This window comes from Bactrocera neohumeralis, chromosome 2 (assembly GCF_024586455.1).
Source record: "Bactrocera neohumeralis isolate Rockhampton chromosome 2, APGP_CSIRO_Bneo_wtdbg2-racon-allhic-juicebox.fasta_v2, whole genome shotgun sequence".
Classification (NCBI taxonomy): Eukaryota; Metazoa; Arthropoda; class Insecta; order Diptera; family Tephritidae; genus Bactrocera; species Bactrocera neohumeralis.
In genome coordinates this window covers 28173920-28197672 of record NC_065919.1, presented here as the reverse complement: position 1 = coordinate 28197672, position 23753 = coordinate 28173920, and the positions used below count along the sequence as shown (strand labels likewise).

Sequence of the window (23753 nt, the reverse complement as noted above, 5' to 3'; positions counted from 1 at the left end):
GAAATTATTACTTGGGTACCACATGTGCGCAGGCCACGTTCCCCGTTGGAAATCGATACCAGCACATAATTTGTATGGTCTAAAACTACTTCGATGGAGTTCTTTCGGAGGAATAATTGTGTTAGAATATTAGAGTTCAATAAGATAATTAGTGGGGTATGTTGTGAGATGATGCGCAGGTAAGAGGTTAACATGATATGAAATACCTTTTTATAAGACACCACTTTCAATTTGTGTCACTTAAGGTGTCGTTTTTATTTTTGGAAGCGATGTTGCTTAGAGGCAGTTCTACTACAAGAAAACATCGTTAAATAGAAAGTATTGTTTTGAGATACTACTACGTAAGTCGAAGTCTGAAGACATCGAGTAACAACCATCCGTATCCGAAACAAAATGTTATTTTATGTTTGCTGTGAATTCCTCAAACAATTACTCTTCCTTTTTAGCTAAGATATTTTTCCAGAAATAATCCTCCCCGAAGTGTCATCCAACAGTTTGAGAACTTTGTTTCAATTCAGCAGTATTTGCAATCGGCCATAAGTTTGACGGGTTAACGACTACAAAGTAGGAGGAATGAACTCATAATACAATTACTTAACTTTTTGGGTCTAATTTGAAAAGTTCTTTTGGTTCCAAAAAAAAACGAAACTACTGTTTAATACACGTGTGGATTTGGTATGCAATTTTGATACTCAAAGACATTTTCAGATAAAAGGAGAGAGAGAGAGAGAGAAAGAGAGATAATAGTTTCGTGAGTTTTTGATACACAGCGTCATGTACAGAGAGTGAGAGATGATAATTTTTTCGATAGCTCCTTGTGTCAAATGTCCAAAAAATGCGGAAATAACTTTCAGAATGTCATTTTTCTATCATTATAAATCCGTAAGAATAAAGATGACAGAAAAATATCGTAAACTTTGAAACATTTTTATTAAATAAATAGAAATAATAGCATAAAGCAGAAATACTCAGCTTAATACAACAAAATAACAACAACAATAGTACAATCATATCACTGCCTATTCTCCATCAGATTTGAAGCGACAAAAAGTCTGAAAAGACAATTACACTGCTCAACACTTGACATAATTGTAATAATGTGCAAGGTCAATCATAAACACAGAAGAAATGCGAATCCCAAAACTCAATGTCCACAGTCACGCAAGCGCTAGCCCACCCATAAATAACCTAATTTAGGGTTTTTATTGTTTGGCAAACGAACAACAATTGCGTTCTTGCCATGGCTTTATGGAATGTAACTCAAATACCGACGACATAGCCATCATCATATTGCTTAACCACAACCACCCCCCCTATCTACCCGCTTCTTCTGTCACCTTAATCACGCCCCTTATGCTTTCACACTTATGAGCTTTATTGTACAGCGATTTAATTAAAATGACTCTGTTAAGCTTATTCGCGTGAGGCGAGAGAATAAAATGTGATTTTCTGCAATAAAAGTAAAAAGGAAATTGAGATACATGTTTATGGTCGCGCCGTAATTGTGTTGGCTATTGAACAACGTAAAGTACTTAATTAGCAATTAAATTGAGTTGAATTGACCGCCAAGTCAGAGCTACAAATGCACAGCAAAAATGACTGGGAATTGGCTGGCACGAACCTCAGCAGCACACTAATTAAGAGCAGTGATAAAAAAATTATGGATTCTGTAAGTTCTCATTATAAATAAAATCCGAAAAAAGCTTTTAACTTTTGACACTGCTTCCAACTTTAAACTACTAAAAGTTTTCTAGAAGCAACAAATGAAGTTTTTTCACTCGCTTATGAGCCAAGTGGACTGTTGCTTTTGAACATTGGCTTTAAATATTGATATTTTTAAAAATAAATTGTTTATGATATGTGGAGTTTTTCTAATTGTAGTGAAATATTTCCTATATCTGAATCAGCAATTGAAACCCAAAGCTCCTTGTAGCTAAAATGTCAACAATAACATCTACGTAAAACCAATGTCAGTTTGATACTTTAACCTACTAAGATTGGACGACGACTGCGAGGTCCTTCTGACTTAGAGTAGACTATAGGAGATCTACTGACCTGTTTGCTCTTAGTAAAGTTCATCCTCCATCGTAGGAGTTCTTACTGGACTTTGTCCAATTGACATTTATTTTGTTAGGCTAAAAATTCAGTCGGACGCAAATTGTCACAGTTGTATTAAAGGAGATGAGGTAGAAATACGCTTTTCATCTATTGTCCAGTCTATAAAAAAAACATCTCGGCAGTCATACCTTCGGCGAACCAGTAGACAAAGCCAAAACTGACATTGGCCACTTAATAAATTTTTCACCGGCCCAAAGCCTGTTTTTCGATTTAAGATAAATTTTAATAGCAGTTCTGGGCACAACAACAGACCAGTTGTAAACAGTCTTTTGTGAAGCCAAATTTTTTTTCTGTAATTTCATCTCATGTACCGAGGAATCGCTTATAATCCATTACAAATCTGCTTCGGCATTGTATTTATATTCCTGCTAGCACACCTGGATGTCAGAAAGTATGTCTAGTTAAAACACGTAAACCTATGGAAAGATTAATCTTTATGAGAGTGAAGAGCTCATTTTACTTAGGTCTTGAGGATCTTGTGACACTGCAATACTAGAAGTTACCCAGCGCTCGCCAAAATCCAGTGAGGCAGAACTACCCAGTAAAATGCAAGAAGCCTGCAGATCTCTAACTCGTTCCCTATATAATGATAACAAACCTGATGTTTATCTTCTCCCATACCCAGTTTCTCAACTACCGACCATTCCGTATTGCCCCGATACGCATATTAATCTTATCAAAGAGTACCTCGATAGCATTGATAGTGCGACTGGGCATTCCTTACCTACAGGTTCTGTCCAAAAAGTAATAGAACTGAGTCGATTTAAAAAATTTATTGAACTAAATGTTACAATCTTTAAAAACTTTCAAAATAGGCTCCTTCTGCGTCGATGCAGCGCTGTCAGCGCGATTTCCAAGCATTGAAGGCATCATGGAATTCATTCTCCGAAACAGTCTTGAGAGCCAAGATGCATGCTGCTTGTATCCCCTCTGTCGTTCAAAATAATTGACTTTCATCGGTTCGCTGTAGGGCGGCTGCAGAAGCGTTGTTTATCAGAAAGGCGGTGTGAGCCGAGGCGTTGTCGTGAAGCAACTTCCAATCGGTTGCGATGTCTTGCCGGACCCGATAGACCTTTCGTTTGAGTCTCTTGAGGACTTCCACGTATAACTTGGCGTTCACGGTTTGTCCAGGAAGTGGACGATGACTTTGATGATAAAAACGACAATTAACATCCTTTTCACTTTGGAGGTTTCCCAGCACGGTCTTCATCAATGACCTCTTCCTGACCCTTCAAAAAGGCCTGGTGCCATCGAAACACATCACTTCTTGCGCTCCACTCCAGTCGGTGCGCGCACACTCCGAAGTACAGTCACGATGGAGGAAAATCAGTCCTATTACTTTTCGGACAAACCCTGTAACTCGCAGCAAAAGTTCAGTAAGCTTAAAGGTAGGTTCGCCTTTCTACTATCGAAAAATTAAGTAGAACAAGTAGAAGCAAGAGTGCAAAGAAAGAAACGAAATATTGTTACAGTAGATAGATAGATAGAGAAGTAATGAAATTTTATGAAGAGGTTTTACAGTTGAAATTATTATTATAATTCTAAAAACTTGAGACTATTTTAGAAATATACATTTCAAATCAGGCGGAATCTTATTAAATCGATACTTTTGCTGTAACATACTATAAATTTGATATTTGCTCCAACCCATTCACATTATCGCAGTTATCTTCTTAAATTGGCGTTCCGACCTTAATTCTTTGAATATTTTCTCCTCTATAGTATCGCATACACCAACACATATGAATGTTCAGACGTACGTAAGCCTCTTTGACACTTTCTTACCACTGCGTGACCACATTCGGACAGTCATTTCATAAATATTTAAAAGTGTCTCTCATTGCTATTTGCTATTTTATTGTACTCATACTCCGCCGACGTCGGAACTTGAAGTACACTCGAGGGTGGACTCCATGAATTATGACAATGGCCATTGTTGCGGCCTTGTACTCAAGAGTTCTGGGCACCTCTTTTAAGCAAACCGAGTACATGTTTACTTAGAATACGATGCAAAAATGCCATTCTGTGGGTGAATGGTTTGTGAAATTTATTGCAGTCAAAAGAGTAACCCGCAACAACACCACAAAATAAAACACGAGTGTTTATAGTCGTAAAAGGCAAGCAACTAAAATATGTGGAAGATGTAAAATACCATAAATGTGAAAAACACGGACACAATAAATAACGGGCTATTCTTTAGGATTTTTCATTCCTCTCTTTAAATAAAAAATATAGAACTAGAGTACAATTTTTAGGGTTCCGGAGGATTATTCATAACTAATTTGATATTTGGACCATTCTTCGTTATAATTAATATTTTTCCATAGATAAAAAACATAGCTAGTTCTAAAACTTACGCAAACAAACGAGGTTAGATCTCCGAAAGTACAGTCCTTGGCTGGATAAAATCCGGGTCAATTCCATTAACGTAGAACCGACTGTTCTGGGAATAGTTTCGGACCACAACAGGTTGCATCTGGATGTCTATCATAGAAGGCCTGTATGCTCCCAGTTAAGGAGCATAATAAGCTCCTCTTAAAGCCGTTTCTGCTGGGGTGCTTTTGCAGAAATCATCCTTCCTCAGCCATGTGGACGGCATAAAACGATACACCGACCAGACTTCGGACGCAATAAACTTCAACCATGCACTGACCGCCATTCACAGTGAAGCCATTGACACCTTCACCGACTCCCTCTCATTAAATGGCGTACTTGGAGTCAAGCCACACCCATTGCAGACGCAGAGCTAGAGTTGCCGCAAGAATCAAGAGTGACCCTTGCGCAGCTCCGTTCAGGTTAAAGTCCTACTTATCCAGAATCGACCCTGAAATATCAAACATATGGCCAGCGCGCAACGAGCCCCCGCAGGACAGTAACCACCTATTTGCATGCCCTGCTAACGCTACACTTCTGACACCCCTCTCCCTATGGTCCGACATCGCCAAAACAGCACGTTTCTTGAGCCTGGATAACTACGATGACAACTTATCTAATCCTTACCATCCTAACGGAAATTTGGTAATCGTTAGAACAGCAACATGGTTAGTTCATAATATATACATATGTATTGTATATAGTGTGAAGCTACTTCTACTTTTCAATGAAATCAATCACGTAACTTGTAGCTGTGACATCCTGTACCAAATTTTTCTTGGATTAAATCGCAGTCATCACTACAGTTTTAATACAAGAGATAATAATCGATAATACGTCAAATACAACCGAGGGTCTTATAGAAAGTACTGGCTTTTAGTAAAAATTTTAACTGCATTATTTTTGTGTCTTTCTATATTGCTCATCTTACTTTTACTTACAACAACAAATACCTATATAGGTGACGGTTGACCAGAACTAATTCTTCTTACAGCTTTTTTTAGCGCTGGACATATGAACTTCACGTGCGACTGTAAGATCCATCTGATCTATAGTAAACCATAAGAGATCCAATGAATTACTTACTCTTAGTAAGGTTTATTTATTGTCCAATAGTTTGAAAATCTTGTTGGACGCATTCTGTCAAAGTTGTATGGAGGAAGATGAAATGAAAACTTCCTGACACTTGCCCAAGTGGGGTTCTTCATCGGAGTTGGGCTAACCTTACTATTTTTAATACCTGATTGCTAATTTACAAATTTAGTTTCCTTTAAAATTTTTTTATGAACTGAGCATTTAAAGTTGTTCAAAACACATGCCAAAGGATAGACCGAAATACTTTAAGTACATAGATAGTAGAGGTTATTCAAAAAAAATTTCTTACAGGCTCGACAACCGCGATATTTCGAAACTCTACGGTCGCGGGCTCATTGTTGATATCACCTACATGAACTTCTGCGCCTGTTGTCAAAAATTGGTTTAACAAGTTTTAACGTCGCATTTTAAGTAACCAAGCCTTGATGACCCGTAAACGGTTACCTTTAAGATTACTTCGACAAAATTTACAAATTCTCGAAGTAACAGAAAGTAGGTTGGAAGTGCGTGAGTTAGCTGAGCGCGTGGATTATATCCCGCGCGTAATACCTTGCCCCTAATGCCATTGCTGCCATGTTTGCCCACGCCAGACGTTAACCATAACCGTGAGGCTGCTATACAATGTTTAACGCTTTTTAAGCGCAGCCCCCAGTGGTTGCTACGTTTCGTGACCACCGACGAAATATTTCAGAGACTTTGGTCAAAAGAGTTAACTTCCACATCCAAACTGCGGAAAAGGTGCACTCTATATCGACTACCTGGAGAAAGGCATAACACTCTCAGTTCTCAGCTATGCCTAAATACGATACTATTACGAAATATCTGGCTATGTCTAAAAAACGCTCTTTGACGAAGAAAAACTGAACTGCCATAAGTATTAACAGCACACCGCTTCATATATCCGCTGTCGTCTCAGCCGAATTGGCGGAATATGAGTAACTAAAACATATTTTTCGGATATATTAAAAAAGTTGAAGTACGCCTGAGTAAAGTGTTCCGAACCTAAAAGAAGGACTTCAGAAATGAATCATCATTGTTTAAAAATTTTCGTTATTCGTTTGTGGGCTAAGTACTTATCGAACCGCACTCGTATACTCAAACTTATGGTCCGCCATTTGTAAGATAGTATAGTATCATCCAAACAGCGAAAGTGCAGTGCCATTTTATGTTAAAAACATTCAAGTAAAATGTGCCTCAAAGCTTAATTGAGGACTTACAACTTCGACCATAAGCTAATCAAATGATTCCCCTAGGTAAACAAGCGATATTGTAAAGGCATTCGTAAACCCTTCTCTATTATTTATTTGTATATTTAAAAGGAACAAGCCAACTGTACAGAAATCAATAATATTTTGTACATTAGCTGTTCAGAAATATTTGTTCAAAAATCGGTATGGAGTATATACTCGTGTACTGTTGTTGTTGACAGTTGGATTGTTGCTGTGCTGTTGTGGGAAAAATGGTGTTGCATGCATAAATAAAGATTTTTACAAGTGGCAGTACCGGCAATATAAGTATGTGTATAATGTAATTTTGCGTGTACATATGTATATGTATGTATGAATGTAAGGCCTTTCCTGTGTATTGTCCGTTTAACTTTATTGATAACTGTGGGAATTGTTATGCCTTTTTAGCACTCCCTGGTGCATACACATATCTATATGAGATTATTTTACGTTGTTACTGTTGTGCTCTTGGTTTTTGTTGCTTTTGGGATCACATAGTGAAACAATTGAGAATTGTTTTTATTCAAAGCCGCAATGGAGCAACAAAAACCGCATATCCTCTGTCAACACCCAGCCAACAAGCAGCAGGTGGAATGTGTGGCAATTGAGGACAACTGCACTTAAAAATCAATAAACGCACGCCACGTATGCTGACGGCCAAAGTAGAAATAAAATACTGTTACGGCACACATATGTACACATGTAAATTGACTCCCATTTAAATGAATTGCTCACTTTGGTAAGTGGAGAAGAGTTTGGAAACTTGTAAAACGCCTTTTGAACAACAAAAGGTCGACCGGCATGGGCAAATAAACTCAGCAGTAAATCGAATATGAGCAAGTAAACCCTTTGATTATGAGAAAAAAAACCAATTTTTTACAACAAAAAGTAAGATTGAGTCTAAGTGTTTCGTAAGATAACTAAGTGCGAAAACTGAAACTTCATTTCCTTTTGGTGTCAATAGCGGATAAAACAGAACTTGCTCTACCCAAATATAATAAGACCCCATATAAAGTCCTGAACAGGAAGAGGAATGAAGACAGAAGAAAATTATTGGATGGAAAACCGTCTAAAGGATTCGTAGTACAGAATAGTGGTAAGATCCCGAGGTTTCAGATGCAGAACTTTCTCTGCTCAAATAAACCATAGTAAGGTCTTATACAAGGATTATCGAAAAAATATCGAAAAAATAGTTATCTTTCTCTTCCTGGGTCTCACCTCCAAGTAACTTCAGCGGTGGCTTAGGCCTATTTTCAAAATAGATTGAAATATTAGTGAGGTTTTATTATTGGCTGGCTTTGATCAAAGTGTGCTGGTTTTCAGAGCTTCTGAAGCCCTTCGAATCTGGAACTAAATTGGGACCTACGACCCCATATTGTGTATTGGCTTTAATCAAGTGTCATCTGCCCCATACTAACGTATGATGCAGTGATAGGTGGATGGCATTATCGAAAAAGGGAGGTATTAAACACCTAGAAAAGGTACAACGAGCATGCATTCTGAGGATTATGGGCGCAGTAAAAACAACTTCAACAAAGGCGTTGGAGGTTATCCTCGATATCCGAGCAATATACCTTCAGGTGAGTTATAACGCAACGCTCACGTCAGGCTAGGCGTCACTACAGGCATGGTTAAGCTGGCAATGCGATCGAGAAAACGTGAACGAGGAACTAAACACATCGCTTTCATTCCCTAGTAGAGAAAATTGGACAGACATTGATCGACAGTTCCAATGGCGTAATCTACATATTCACTGACGAATCACAGGGTGAAACAGAAACAGGAGCTGTAGGTGCTTCTTCTGTAGTAATCCATACACAGAATGCAGCTTCAAACTAAATTACTACAATTCAGTCCTTCAGACCGAAATTGTGGGCATACCAGAAAGAGCTAAATGAGCTTTTACTCTAACCAGCAAGTCCATAAACCTTGTAGTGGACAGCTAAGCGGCAATGAAAATTCTCCGTAGCGCCAACACTAAGTTATGCAAGCAGGCAATTACTAGACTTTTAGTGCGCAACTCTGTTAATATCATGTGGGTACCCGGTCACATAGGAATAGAAGGAAAAGAAAAGGCTGACGTACTGGCCCGCTCGGGGGAAGCTGATGAGTTGCTGGAACATTATCTATACGAATGCCAAGCCTTCAGCCGGGTGAGAAGGTACATATTCACAACTCCCAATATTTATATTTATAGACATTGGGCAGCTAGGATGGAAAAGAATCAGGTTTTCACCAAATCCACTGAGTTGCTGGATAAGGCTTAAATTGGTTATCACCCGAAAGTACAATGTGCCTAATGATGGAGGCCGCACTTACCGTCTACGGTCCGTCTCTTGCCCCGACTTTAATTCCTGTATGTTGAAAGAGTACGAAATTATGTCTAAATTTAGCACTCCTTACTTATTCCAAATAGTTTTAGTGTGCTAAAAGGAAAGTATTTGTTTTATTCCTCTATTTATTCCTTTTATATGATAGTACCCTTGCGAAATATTTCCTCTCCTTTTTAAACATTCTAACTCGTCCAAGCACTAAAGCCGGATGAACATCAAGCTCGTCGAACGTTCGATAAATGATGTCAAAACGAGATGGCCACCGATCCAAATTTTCACAGGAAAGTATTGTTCAACGATAAAGCTCACTTTTGCTTGAGTTGGTATGTTAATAAACAAAACTGTCTGTGGCTTGGCCTCTAAGATCGTGCGATTTCACCGCTGAACCATTTTTGTGTGAAACCGCTTGTTCTCACAGATATGCTCAACACGATTGAGGCTTTGAAAGATAATATTCGCCGCGTTAACGCCGACATACGGTCCAAATTGCTGGAAAAATGTTCGAAAGTTGGCCCTCTAAGGAGGAATTTATGCCGCGTCAATCCCTTATATTTACATATAATAAAGCTTTGGCTATAACAGTAAATTATATTCATACGTTTTCTTTCTTCTTGAAAAATACATGCCTACAAAAACACCCATTATGTCAAATTCCATATGTTGGCTAGCTCAGCTAGATACCGTAACGCCGCACTTCCTCAAATAATCTTTGATTTGTCGCAGCCCTTGATCGCTTACAGGTTCCAATCAAATGGTATTATTGCTATACTTCACGCCCCTTTTAGTCGGCAACGTGCTTGTTTACCAATGGCCACCAAATAATTCGCAGACCTAAATTGTTGGAGGCTTGAAATCTTGAGTGATAGATATGTGATTAGATATGTTTCTCTTCTACAACAAGCCTTCATTTTGACGAAGCTTAGTTCTTAAAAGAAAATGATGTTATTTCAATATGTTTATACATAGTTCCAGCATTTGGAATTAAGAGAGTTTAGCTGTGATTCAGTTTAGTTACAATCGGTTCTTTAGATTTCAAAACAATGCTCATCGGGTTGCTGTTGTACTTTCAAAAAAGGAGACTTTTAGACAGAAGCCTGCTTTTGCTTCACATCGCACACCTTAATGTTCATGGACATTTCAGTAATGACTTTTTGTAATTGAATTACATTTTTTAGCTCAGCAAACTTTCATTTCATAAACTGTTTTCTCATTTCCTTTCATGCTGACGAAATAATCGAAATCAACCAAAATGTTCAACGACTAACGAAACAACCAACCAAACGACAAACATATCAATTCCACATTGCGACAACACTACCATTGTTGTTGGCTGTTGCGAATGGCGGGCGAATGCAAATGAAAATGGGAAATTATATAAAAACACACCTACACATGCATACGTAAATACATAAACGAACAAATAAATGCAAATGCGCGCAAATAGAAACGTTTCCCGGCCGATAACTTTGCCGAATGGAATAATGGACATCCGCTGGGGTTGCGAACCGTACACGCATATGTTTTGGTATTCGACATGGGCAATTTGGAAACATTTCAGGTTAGTGCATGCCGGCATGAAAAATTTCATATTTTTATTTTAAAGGCGACCTAAGTTGATCACGTTTCTTTCATCACCTTCCCACAGTACTGCCGCGCAATGAGAGAGCAAATATTGGATAGTTTTAGTCATCGAGATTTTAGTATAATTGTAATTGGTAATAAATACGACACGGTCACCGAGCTGCAGGCTACTTCACAGGTGAGTGGTTATATACTTAGCTTCAGCTGCATTCTCTTAAATCCAATCATAGCTGTTTTAACACACAAGTATATCAGATATGTAAGCACTTGAGCTTAAGTGTTTCAAATGCTCAAAACACTTCAATTTTTAATACCTAATTGAATTTTTATGGCATTGCAGGAGCTGAAGGATATCTCAACACTGGTGCGCAAACATTGGCGTTGTGGCTACGTGGAATGCTCTGCCAAGTAAGTACACAAAGCAAATCGAATCAGAAATATTTATTTAAAAATCTTAACTTTTTGTTATGATTTTAAACCTATTTTTTTGCGTTTTAGACATAATTTATTGATTTCATATTTCATATAGCTACTGTAAAAGAAATTAATGGGGCTTCACAGGGGAACACAACTAAAATTGTATGTAAACATAACAAATCAATTGAAAAGTCCGAGGTCTACCGTAAAACCCATTTTTTGGCAAAATTCGTTTATTTTTATTCAACATAGATCTTTTCAAGGGTGATACACTGATTATAGCGATCCTCCAACTTTTCGTTACCATTTTTGTTCTGCGATTTGTCCTTTGTTTCAAAATAAGCCTCAGTTTCGGCATTCACCTCTTCATTCGTCGAAAAATTTTTCCCAGCTAGTATTATTTTGAGATCTGCATTGTCTCGGTGAAACACCACTTTCTTTTTCTTCACTTTTGGTAGTTTTTCGGCTATTTCGTCTTTCAACGGTTACAATTGCTGGAACATGATAATCACTGGAATCAAACGGCGGACGATGCGATAGGTACTTCGGATGTCACTGAAGTTCGCACACTTTTCGCAACGATCATTTCGACATATCAACCTTCAAATCCGCCTCAATTATGGGATACGCACAAAATGACATTGCCGAAGACATTTGGCAGGAAATGGGCAATTCCGGTTGATACTTCCAGTGGTTCGATATCAATTCCAATTGCGAGTTTTTTCTCAAGAAGTTTCGTGTTCAAACATTCTTTCGGAAATCCTTGATATTAGACGTACTCGTCAAAAGAAATGGTGGTAAACGTAGATGGACATACAGTCGTTCCTTCTTTTGTCAATTTACTTCAGCGAGTGATGAACCCATCACGAATGCTTGTGCCAACATAGGCTAAATTATCGTAACTACGATTGCTTGAGTGCACGCGCAATTTCCTCCAAAAATACCGATATTAATGACTTAAACTGGATGATTCTATGTCAAATTCCGGGAGGTTTGCGCTCATACAAATCGATCAATCGTCTTGACAATGAAGACAAAATCGTTAAGTATCCAGTGGAATTTCTAAATTCTTTGGAGAGGCTTGGTAGGTCGCCGCATCATTTCCGTCTCAAAGTTGGATCTGTCATTGTTATGTTTCGCAATCTTCATGCGCCGAAAGTGTGTAATGGAACCCGACTGATTGTGACGCAGATATCGATTACAAGAGGGCCGAATGCTTGATTCTACGAATTCCTTTGAGTTCCAACGATTTGCCATTTCAGTTTAAACATATCCAGTTTCCAGGGAAAATTGCATTTGCGGTGACAATCAATAGGACACAACGATAGTAGCTAGAACTGTATGGCATAAATCTAGAAATGCCATGTTTTTCATGAGTTGGAAAATCATTTTCTCCGTGCATTTACGCAGCGGAACAGGAAGCAAAAAATGTTGTTTATCAAGCTGCGTTACATTGAAAAAAATTTAGAAAAATCCCAAATAAATGATTTTCAACTCGATATAAATTCAACTTTATTTTCATTTCAAAACTGGGTTTCTGGGGTCAGCTAGCTTAGAAATAAAAATTAGCCACTTATTGGAAAAGTAAAACTTATAAAAATATTTAAAAATATTTCAAAATTAAAGCAATTTTAATTTAAATTTGTATATTTCGTACTCTTTCCAGATATAATTACAAAATTGGCGACGTATTCCGGGAACTGATGGGCTGTACCAGCTCCGGTGCCATTGTCAGCGAATTCACACAATCAACTAGGAATAAAGGACGTTGCACAATACTTTAGCGTTATCTGCTCAAACTCTTCAAAGAAGGCATATGAGTCGCGGTCAAGGGGTCCAAGCTACAGCTGTATACTTTCGAGCCCATCGCTAAATTTCCCACGAACAAAACGAAAGACTAACCAAATGCCGCCAATTTAGGTAGATATACTCACTTAGGTATGCACCATATGAAGGGGTGAAGTCACAAATTCACCTGTAAAAATCAAATTGTTGCAGCTGTTAGCTCCCTTAAGAGCGAATTAATGCTAGTTTATGTGGATTAAAATACGCAAATAGCGAAACAATTTAGAACATATATATAATTTGTAAGTACTACGTATGTACATATATGTAGTGAATTAAGGCAATGCTAAAGTAGATACACTTCTAGAGAAAAAAATCGGGAAAACAATAATAAATTTAGCTTAGTATAGAAATTGTTATACAAAGGCAAGTAATTTGAGATTTGAACTAACTATAAATGAATATAAGGTATTAGTATACCCGTTTTATTTCTCATTATCAGTATAATAAACCGAGAATAGAGTCTAAATTAGAAGCTATACGAATGTTCCCTTTTCAATTTGATTTCACTTAAAATTTTAATTAAATTTAAATTACTTGCCTTAACGGTACCCATAATAAATTAAGATATTTAATTTATTTTCTGATTTAATGTCATAAAGCCATTCGCTCTCAACTGTGCTCTCATGTAAAGTTGATCACATCGTGCTGAGCGAAGCAAGGTAAGAGATGGTGTGATTAAATTCGAGTTCTCAAAGAGAACTTAAGTATTTCTATATGTCTACATCTACATATATAATCTACATATATAAAAAGAAAGTATATGTATATTAAATATGTATCCAAGAAATTTTTTTAGAAATTCATGTACGGAATTTCTTTGACGCGAATGGTCCATTTTTTACAGCAAAAATCCAATATTTTGAACCAATTGTTTTGCTAACAAAAAATTAAGCGATAAGGTATTTTAAAATACCGTTATATGGATTCGGAATTATATATTACTTTACCCTGTGTTAAGATCAACATTTACAACAAAGCTTGTTAACGGCTACATACTTACTGTAACATATAAATACTATTATTTTGACATTATAATTCTAAATTTATTCTAATTACATCTCAAAATTTTCGAGTACCGAAAATCTCCTACCCAAATCCAAATAGTCATGATTCTCTTTAGAATAACATGGGAAAATCTGTGACTTTGTCACTTCTGACCCGATATATTTTTGTTTTTTTTTTTAGACGTGTGGTTTTCAGGGCAATACTTTTTTCGGAGTTGATATTTTTGAGAGCTTTGACTGGATTTGGACTCAGTTTGATTTCCTATTTCATAATGAACTGATTTAGTTCAGAGCAACGTGCCTAAATCATGTAAATTTATTACCAAAATAATGGTTCGGCTCGCGCGACACATTGCTCGTTGCATCCAATATTCAATCGACTTAATCACCGAGGAGAGTCGGCAATTCAAGCAACCATGAATCGGTTTCGCAGCACATTTACGCTAGTGGGTAATCCTCAGGGTCCCCTTACAGTACGGACAGAAGACGCTATTGCTTCTTTGGAGCCGAATATCGAAGGATATTAGTTTGTGGGCTTTCAAAGTCCAGCTCGTACAAAAATTAGAAGCGGACGACAATCAATCGCGTCACACGTTCGGTGAATGAGCCCAAGACGAGACGACCACCTATTCCGATTTTCACAAGAAAATATTGTTCAGAGATGAAGATTTGTCGCGTTTGGAGTAATAATAATTCACAACTCATTGTTGAGATGACTCAAAACGAAACTTTTCGGTTGTTCTATGGACAAACAGGCATACTTCTTCAAAATTCCATAATATAGCAATCAATGGGGGACGTTATAGAGCCATGATTAATGACTTTTTTGGTGCCAGAATTTGGAGGACAGGATATTGCTACTTGCCATACACCCAGCGAAACAATCAATTTACTGAAGAACACTTTTGCTGAAGGCAAGATGTAGTGAACTGCTTGACTATTTTTTGTCAGGTTATGTGAAGTCACTTGTCTACGCAGATAAGCCCGAGAATATTTAGCACGCTATTGTTGACATACAGCCCAATCGCCTTTCAGGTGGAATTATTTGAGCCAGTCACGTCGATCACTTGTCCTAAATCATTTTTAAAACTTAATAGCAAATCCCCATTTTTATAATAAAGTCAATTCTTGACTACAACATTAATTTATTTAATTGCATTTTAATACGTCTTGAAAACTACATGTCTAAAAGAACGCAATCCTACTCGCAAAAAACACTAGATAGTAATCAAAATGACAAGTAAGGCAACAACAAAGCGTTTTAAAGACGATAAACTAAATTAGAACCTGTGTCTTGTAAATCGTGCAAAATGCAGCTAGCTTTGCAACATCTTTCACTGTTCCCTTTCATCATAAAAAGACCGAGGTAGGATAGAAGAGTAAGTAGAGGTAAAAAGTCCAGAAATGATTTATTTTTGCCTCGTATGTAACTCTCCAAGATTTGTTCTCGCAATTTTTATAGTCTAACACCTACAATAAAATGGACTATTCGTCAAATTTCCTACCAATCCTTCAAATCCTTTTAAATTTTTGACTGAATATGCGATGGAAAATCCAATTTGAAACCATCAATAACTTTAAAGTTAGTTTTTTAACATAATATTCAATATTAATTTTCAAAATTCCTCCATATCGAGTCCTTAAAACAATATTTTGGCTTGAACACATGAGAAGAAAAGAAGCAAATATTGAATTTTCCAAAACTTTGGATAACTAATGCTTCAGTATCTCGAACAACAAAATTTTTGTAAAACATAAACTTGCTAATTTTTTTGAACGGAGAGTTTATGACCACTAATACGCATTTGCTTTCTAATTTAGTTTTAGCGCACTTGAGCCGAAGAAATCTTGTTGCAGAATCATTTCTTCTGCCATTTACTAAGCTTTGGAAAGTGGCAAATCGAAGAAGCAAGAAAAAGAGAAACAAAATTTACTTGCACAAATCAAATTATAATGAGTTATCCGCGTAAGAGAGACAGTGTTGCAGCTAAACGTATTAAATTTCATGAACGACTTGCTAAAAACTATTATAAAGTGATAATTAGGATATATTTTACTTTGAGAGGAGTGCAATGGGAAGAGCATGTGGTTCCAAGCAACGTTTATTAAACGAATACTTTTACTTAATCCTGTTCTGAGAGCTTTTAAGCTCAATTACAAAATCTACTCGATCTAATTGAATACCATTTTTAATTTTTCTTGGACTTTTTTCGTATTACTATGTAATTTAGATTTGTTTGTTTTTGACCTTTGAGTTAGTTTTTGAAGTAAAGTATTAGTTATTAATCTATGCACATAATAACTGTCTAATATTAAACAGTAATTTTCCGTTGGCTATAGTGAAAAACTTTATCCCACCATATTTTACAATAAAAAATTTAAAAAAATACTTAAATAAAAAACTTAAAACATTATATAACGTTCATGAAAAGTGATCGTAGTGAGTATGTAAGTTTATATTGTGGGTCTGAAGAAAACTTAAACTGCTCGCACAATGGTCTAAGACGCTAAATCGATTACCAATAAATAAGAACTTGTAGGCATTTGCAACTGAAAATGCAAATAATTTCAGAAAAAATACTTTAAAGTTGTGATCTTTGCAAGAATTACCATAATTAAGTACTCGTGTGAATAGAGAATAAAAAGGAATACAAATAAATAGTAAAATAAAAATTAAATCAACACAACATGTAAGGAAGGTTTAAGTTCGGATGCAACCGAGCATTTTATACTCTTGCAACTTGCAAAAATCGAAGCCAGGGCGATACCTTAAGGTGAAAACCAGAAGATCTGACCGGCCTATATCCACGGCATAAGATTTGTTAGCAAAACGAAAATCATTATAAATATATGTATGGTATATTGATGTTGAGGGTAGTATCGACCCGATTTTATGTATTTTTGCCAATACTACATACTAATAAAATGTCCTCTGTTCATTCGTTTTGTGGACGTGGCAGTGGTCCGATTACGCCCATCTACGAACTCGTAATTTTTTTTTGGCCAAGGAATGCGCATACTAAGTTTCATCAAGATCTGCTTTTTTACTTAAGTTACAACTTGCACGTACGGACAGACAGACAGTCACCCGGATTTCAACTCCTCTCATCATCCTAATTATTTACTTATATACAACCCTATATATCTCTCTCTTAGTTTTAGGTGATACGTACAACCGTTAGATGAACAAAACTATTATGCTCTGTTCCAACATGTTGCAAGAGTATAAAAATTAATAAATCACATTTACTAAGTACACATATGTTTGGATATGTTATGGAACCCCATATTTAGGTATAGTTTATGCATTTTAGACGCATAACGCAACACACATACAAAGAAAATTATCAGTTATAAAGGTAGATATGTATTTATTTGTAATTAGCGGTAAAAACGTTGAGACAAACGGCAAATTTAGTGAAGTAAAATGAACGCACAAATTATGTGTTATTATTGTTAAAATGAAAAATTAGCGAAAATATTTGAAGAATATTAACCCTTAGAAACACACATAAGCACTCATAAAAGCAAATAGAGGTTGAAAACTTCAAATAATTTTAGAATTCGAATATTGAAATAGTTTTTAGCACACAAATAATGAATTAACATACACACATAAATATACATAACTGTATGTAATATTGTTAAATTAACTAAAACAATAATACAATTAGGTTTTAACGAATTTCGACCCACTGTACATAGCACAATATAAACAATAACAGGCAAATAAAAAAACAACAGAAACATTTTACAGTGTTGCCGGTGCATTCAAATAAAAAAATAATAATCTTTGAATAAACCGTGAACCCTTGAAGGCATGATTTTAGACCCCAAGTACTTTCAGATAATTATTTTTTATATACTAGCATATAAACGAGTTAATAAATGTAAACAAATTAAGGCTGAATTTGTATATATGTATACACATATTAATTGAAAGGTATTAGTTATACAAAAAACCAAAAACAAAAAAACTTATAAAAGAGAAAGGTGAAATACTAAATTTAGACACATATTTAATGAGTTAAGTCGAAATTAAAATTCACAGAAATGAAAATTAAAAAAAACATAAAATAAATAAATAAACAGGAAACTAAAAATATATAATAATAAAAATATTATACATCTTTACTATGAGATTATACTTATAATATTTAAGTATGATTAAAGCAAAAGTAAATCGTTATTTAATACAACAATATACGCATATGAGAAGTAGGTTATTTCTCAAATATTGGTACGCAGCAAGGTTCCGCCTAAAAAACGATTTACACACGTTTTATCATGTTTTATTAACACTAACTTCTAACTAAGATTTTGCCTTCTGTAAAATTCTATGACTTTTCTTATTCTATTAGCGTTATATCACAGAATAAAACGGACATGGATTAATGTTGTTAACTTCTATGGTCCTATTTCAACGTTTTCAAAATTATTTACAGCCTTCGTTTGTTAAATACGTTATTAAATTGTCTTCAATTCAGTCCCTAACCGTACTTGTAGAGATGGAGGAGGGCATCGAGTTTTCCTTTCAGTAAATAAAGCTGCAGCTCAAACTATCTTGGTCAGCGTTAAACTCGAAAGTTTAAAAAACTAAGTAGAAATCATTCGGAGTTCTATCGGACAAAAACACCAAGCACTCAATGGAACAGAAACAATTAGCCTCCCCCGTTATTTGGTAGATATTGTCAAAAAAACTCTAATAAACTCAATTTTATACAATTTACAATTTTTAACTATCGATCTATGGCCCAGCATGAAAGAAGTTTTATTAGAGTTATTAACAATATAGACCTAGACCTCAAGAAATTCCAAAGCGTAGCTAGTCTCCCATATCTGAGGCGTTTCGCTCAAGAGGGAACCAAAGTGTTTGTGATTATAGACTTTAACCGATTTTTCCAAAATAACTTCTACTAAACCAAACACTAATATCATATGATATGTGATTTGATTATATAATATGTATTTATAAATTTGTGGATTGGTTTCTTTTTTGGTTTTTTTACCTTTAATATTTCATCAATATTTTGTAAGAAAGATTTAAGATGTATGGATGAGTTAAGCAATATTTAAATACTTATAGTTCTTTGAGATGAAGATGCTTCAGATAACCCAACATTTTCGATCTAAAACAAGGTATTTAGTTTAGATTATATGGCTGATCCTTCAGAATGGTGGAGGAATAATACTTAAACTATGTATTCAATCCTTTGTGAAGCTCCTGTGGCTACCTATCATGTCTATTGCTTCATGTCTATTTTTGCTATATCACCTGGATATCTAATTGTTTGAGACCCGTGAGTGTTTTGAACTTGTTCTGGCAAAAGCGGGACATTCGAGGAGAAAGCGATAAGATCTCTCTATCTCAACTTTTTCAAAACAGCTGATCTTACTGCATTAATCCCGATGGGACAAAGCCCAGTTAAAATTCCTATAATCATTGAAAAGAGAATCTTGCTAATTGTGATGAGCTCAATTGACCTCTTCCGATTTCTCCTAGGCCAGAAGGACCTTGCAGCTGGTGGTAGTTGACCAGTGCTAGCTGAGCTGCTCTGAGACCTAAGCAACTATGGGAAGCTAACGATGTAACCCAAACAATTAAAAGCTTTCTGATGTTCTTGTCCAAACTTATTCCGAACTAAAGAATTAAGAAAATTTCAATAATTTAATCGCTAATGGTCTCAACTTTGTATATAATTATATACTTAATTAACTAATTTAGTATTTAATTGGCAGTAAATTGATATGAAGCTGTTGTTAACTCGGCTATAATCGCGTAAGCGGTGTCTACGCCAATTAAGAAGAGGAAGAAATTGATATGAAAGAAAAAATACAGAATTGTCATCTTTTTAGACAGCTAAATGGTTTTGCTAAAATGCTTTTGAAGACTAAACGCGATGAGTCTAAATTGTCTAAATTAATTGACTTATTTGAAAGTGGTACTAGAATAATATTTCCATCATAAATTTATCAAATTCCGTTGAGCGCTTGATAGTGATATATGTATGTTTTGAAAAAAGAGGCAAATTATTATTTTATGAAAATGTATTTAATAGTTTTATGAAAAAAAGTTGGACAAAAAAATCGAAAGAAATTAATTGTTCAAAAGTTTTCCATAATTTTGCAATTACAATATTAAATCTTATACTTTTGAATAGAAAATTGATTTGAAAAATTGTTGTTGTTTAAAAAAATTAATTAATTAAATAACATAATTACGGTCAAATGAAGTCTAATATTTTATAAGTTTGTAAATGCTGCGGACCTTACTCAGTGTTGTTTGATGAAAATATATAATACTATATTGTATATAATATATAACGATGAAAATAAATATATACAAATAAAAGTATTAACTAATAAATATAAACAATGAATGCTAGGTGTCATGCTAAACGTGTTATTGTTATTGTTATATTGTAGACGTATTGCTAGATTATTGCGTTGTGTTCTTACAAATTGTATTATTTCAAAATATTTGAAAGATTCGTCAAAATGGCTGTTAATTTTGAAAACATTTGCTAACATAAACAGAGAGTAATGTAAAAACTAAATAAATATGTATAATAAATAAGACACATAGACATAAATAACAAAAATAAATTGAAGCTTAATATATGGCAAAAAGTATTGTTAAGTTTAGAACGGCTAAACCCAAAAGTGAAGGGTTAAGGTGTAAAAGTAAATCCGAAGTATTATGAAAAAAAATTAAAAAAAGATATTAAAAGTAAAAAATAAATGAAACCGTACAAGAAATGCCTAAAAATTGCAAGTGAAATATTTATAAATATATTGCGGAAATATTTAATAATGAATTGATTAAAAGATTTTAATAAAAAATATACACGCATAAAAGTGCTAAAGCTTATATAAAAGTATTTAAAAATAAATAAAAAATATTAATTAATTTTGCTTCAATCCGCTGGATTCACAATGTTGCTTCAAGTTTGTTAAACGCGCTTTTGCAAAAAACAAGAAATGATGATAAATATATACATATATATACGTAGTATATATAATACAGTTATACATACATTAAAATACCGCAAATGAAATGTTGTAATACTTTTACAACACAGTTTTGCTCAAAGCCAATCAACTTTGTATAAATTTATTAGCAAACAATGATTGCAAACGGAAGAACAAGAAAACAAAAAATAATTCGAAAGCTCACGTCTGATTTTCAATTAATTATAGCTTAAACGTTGCATTGTGATTGCGTGGCAGCACGCGAGTACGCACTCAATTTGCACAACCAATCATCGTACATACATACAGCATACAGTTGAGTTCGAAATTATAGAACTGTTTGGCAAAACAAGAAAAAACGTGAACTTTGGTTTCAACGAAGCTACAATACCCTTCACAAATTCAAAATACTCCTTACACGAACTTGACTTTTATCGGTTAGTTTGTGTGGCAACTATGAATATGCTAAATAATCTCTTCTTAGGCTATGATCCATGTCAAATTTCTTGAAGATATCTTTCAAAATAAGCACTTCCGATCGTCCAGTTTGTATGGCAGCTATATTCTATAGTGATCCGATATCGGCGGTTCCGACAAATGAGCTGCTACTTGGGAAGAAAAAGACGTTTACAAATTTTTAAATCAATATCTCAAAAACTGAGAGACTTGTTCGCGTATATAGAGACATTCGGACATGGCTAAATCGCTTGGAAAACTTAATATACCCTATTGAAGGTATAAAAAAATTACTGTTTCACGATATGACGCAAACTCGAGTGTATTGTGTTGGTGGATTGCCTGAAAATGGAGGCGAAGGACTGCCAGTCTACAGGCGGCGGCACTGAGGCCATCATTAGGTGCATTCTTACTTCCAAATTTGTTATAAATTAAACCTTATCCAGCAACTCAGTGGATTTTAACGGAGCTGAATGGTCTAACGTAACTTAGGGAAATTGTGTTGCTGACTACCTCCGAGCTAGCCAACTCATCTTCCTTTTCGTTTCCTTCTATTCCTATATGACTGAAGAAATCCAAAAGTTGTCATAGATTATTGTGTAAGGCAGCGGTACTACAATCTCCGGACAAAATTTTCAGTTCAGATCAGACTATAGCATATAGCTGTCATATAAACTGAGCGATCAACATCAAGTTCTTGTAGGAAATCTTGTTTATATGCGAGATGCTTCATTGCAGCATTGAAAAGAGAGTTTCAGCATTTTTTGAGAAACTTCTACTTAATATTATGGAACGACTTTTCCTTTATAACTTCCTTTATGACAAAAAACTGCTTCACACTGAAGATAAGTCCGAAAGTGTTGAGAGAAAAACAGAGAGTTCGCTTAACGTCATCAAACTTGAACATGTTTCTGGAACAGTTAGGATAACCTCTAGTGGGTTTTATTATCAGTATAATTTTGCAGTGGTTCTTAATATTTGGAAAGCTACTGTATAAGGTATGTACATACATATATGAAAATTTAGGCAACAAAACCGACAATTGCGCAGCAATTAAAAGTATTTCACGCAAATGCAACCAAGCAGTAAATTACTTAAGCAATAGATACAAACCAAATAACATATATTTAAAAAATAAATAATAATTAAGTGATAAAAAAGTTCACAAGAATAGGTATTTCTAAACGAGTTTATACTTCATACACAAACAAAAAGCATAAGCCATAAGTAATAAATAATAAATAATAAATAGAGAACACGAAGTTCAAGCCAGTGTTACATAATCTTAAGTTGTAGGCTTCAAATGTTGATTAAGAAATTGCGATAAAAAATTACAAAACAAAACACTGACCATTATATAAAAGCTATTGTGAAGCAAAGTTAGTGAGAAATAATAAAAATGAAGTATTGCAAAACAAAAAAAAACAAGAATTGTTTAATTGGATGAAATTTTATTAATATTTATGGAAAAGTAACGTTTGGACCGAGCAGAACGTTGAATACTTCGAAAAATAAGGAGGTTTCGCACGGAGAAAGTCTACCGCTTCCTCTGCAAACGCCCGCTTGTACCTGGATACTCTTATGGCACACACACTTTTCTCGCTCTGCGTGACAATTCATACTTTAATAACAAAGCGAAGGAAGCAAAGGGTATACCAGAATGAACGATTTGCTTTCAGTGTTAGGTAGATTACTTAGGTGCTGGCTCAGAACGCACCTAAGCCTTTAAGAGTTCCATTGCGTTACCACTGGGTCTCAAGACTCACTCTTACTCTATTCGCTCTGATGAATTTTATTAGCGTGAAAAGTTTTATCTGAGCATCCGAGATGTCCGCAAGTAACCCTCGACGGATAGTTATCATCTCTGCTTCACAGTTACCAGGAATATCACTATGTCCTGGAATTCATGGCAGGTTTATCATGAAATAGGTTGTAGATCCTTCAAGAGATCAAGACATTCTTTCACTAACTTAGACGAAGCCCAAAGAGACTTTAGTTATCTCAATGTCGCTTTGCATTCATTGTTCTTAGCCACACTCCTTGTCAGAAAAAGAAGGCATTCTTTAATTGCTGTGATCTCCGCTTTGATTACACTACTGTGATCTGGTAGCCGTGAGACGATTTTGGTATCTAGTTTAGCATAGAAGACACCACATCCTCTCGGTTATCTATCGCTCAATGTACTTTGTATGTTCTTCACAGCCTAATGAATAATCCATTAGCAGGCCTGAGGACTCTGCACTAGATACCATCCGAGTTTGGTTTGGCTTCTGAAAGAAAAAGAAAAAGATTTCCAGGAATTTCTTTTTGCTTTACTTACTTCATTTTTA

General features: G+C 35.2%; 1 protein-coding gene across 1 annotated transcript in view; it reads left to right on the top strand.

Moving 5' to 3' along the window:
* LOC126767957 (ras-like protein family member 10B) overlaps positions 1–14790 on the top strand; it is a 179109-nt gene extending 164319 nt beyond the window's left edge. Inside the window, 4 exon segments of the mRNA XM_050485790.1 lie at positions 10590–10703; positions 10791–10904; positions 11067–11134; positions 12810–14790. Coding sequence (XP_050341747.1) covers positions 10590–10703; positions 10791–10904; positions 11067–11134; positions 12810–12927 — 414 coding nt within the window. The 3' untranslated portion in view covers positions 12928–14790.
* Positions 14791–23753: the final 8963 nt, after the last annotated feature.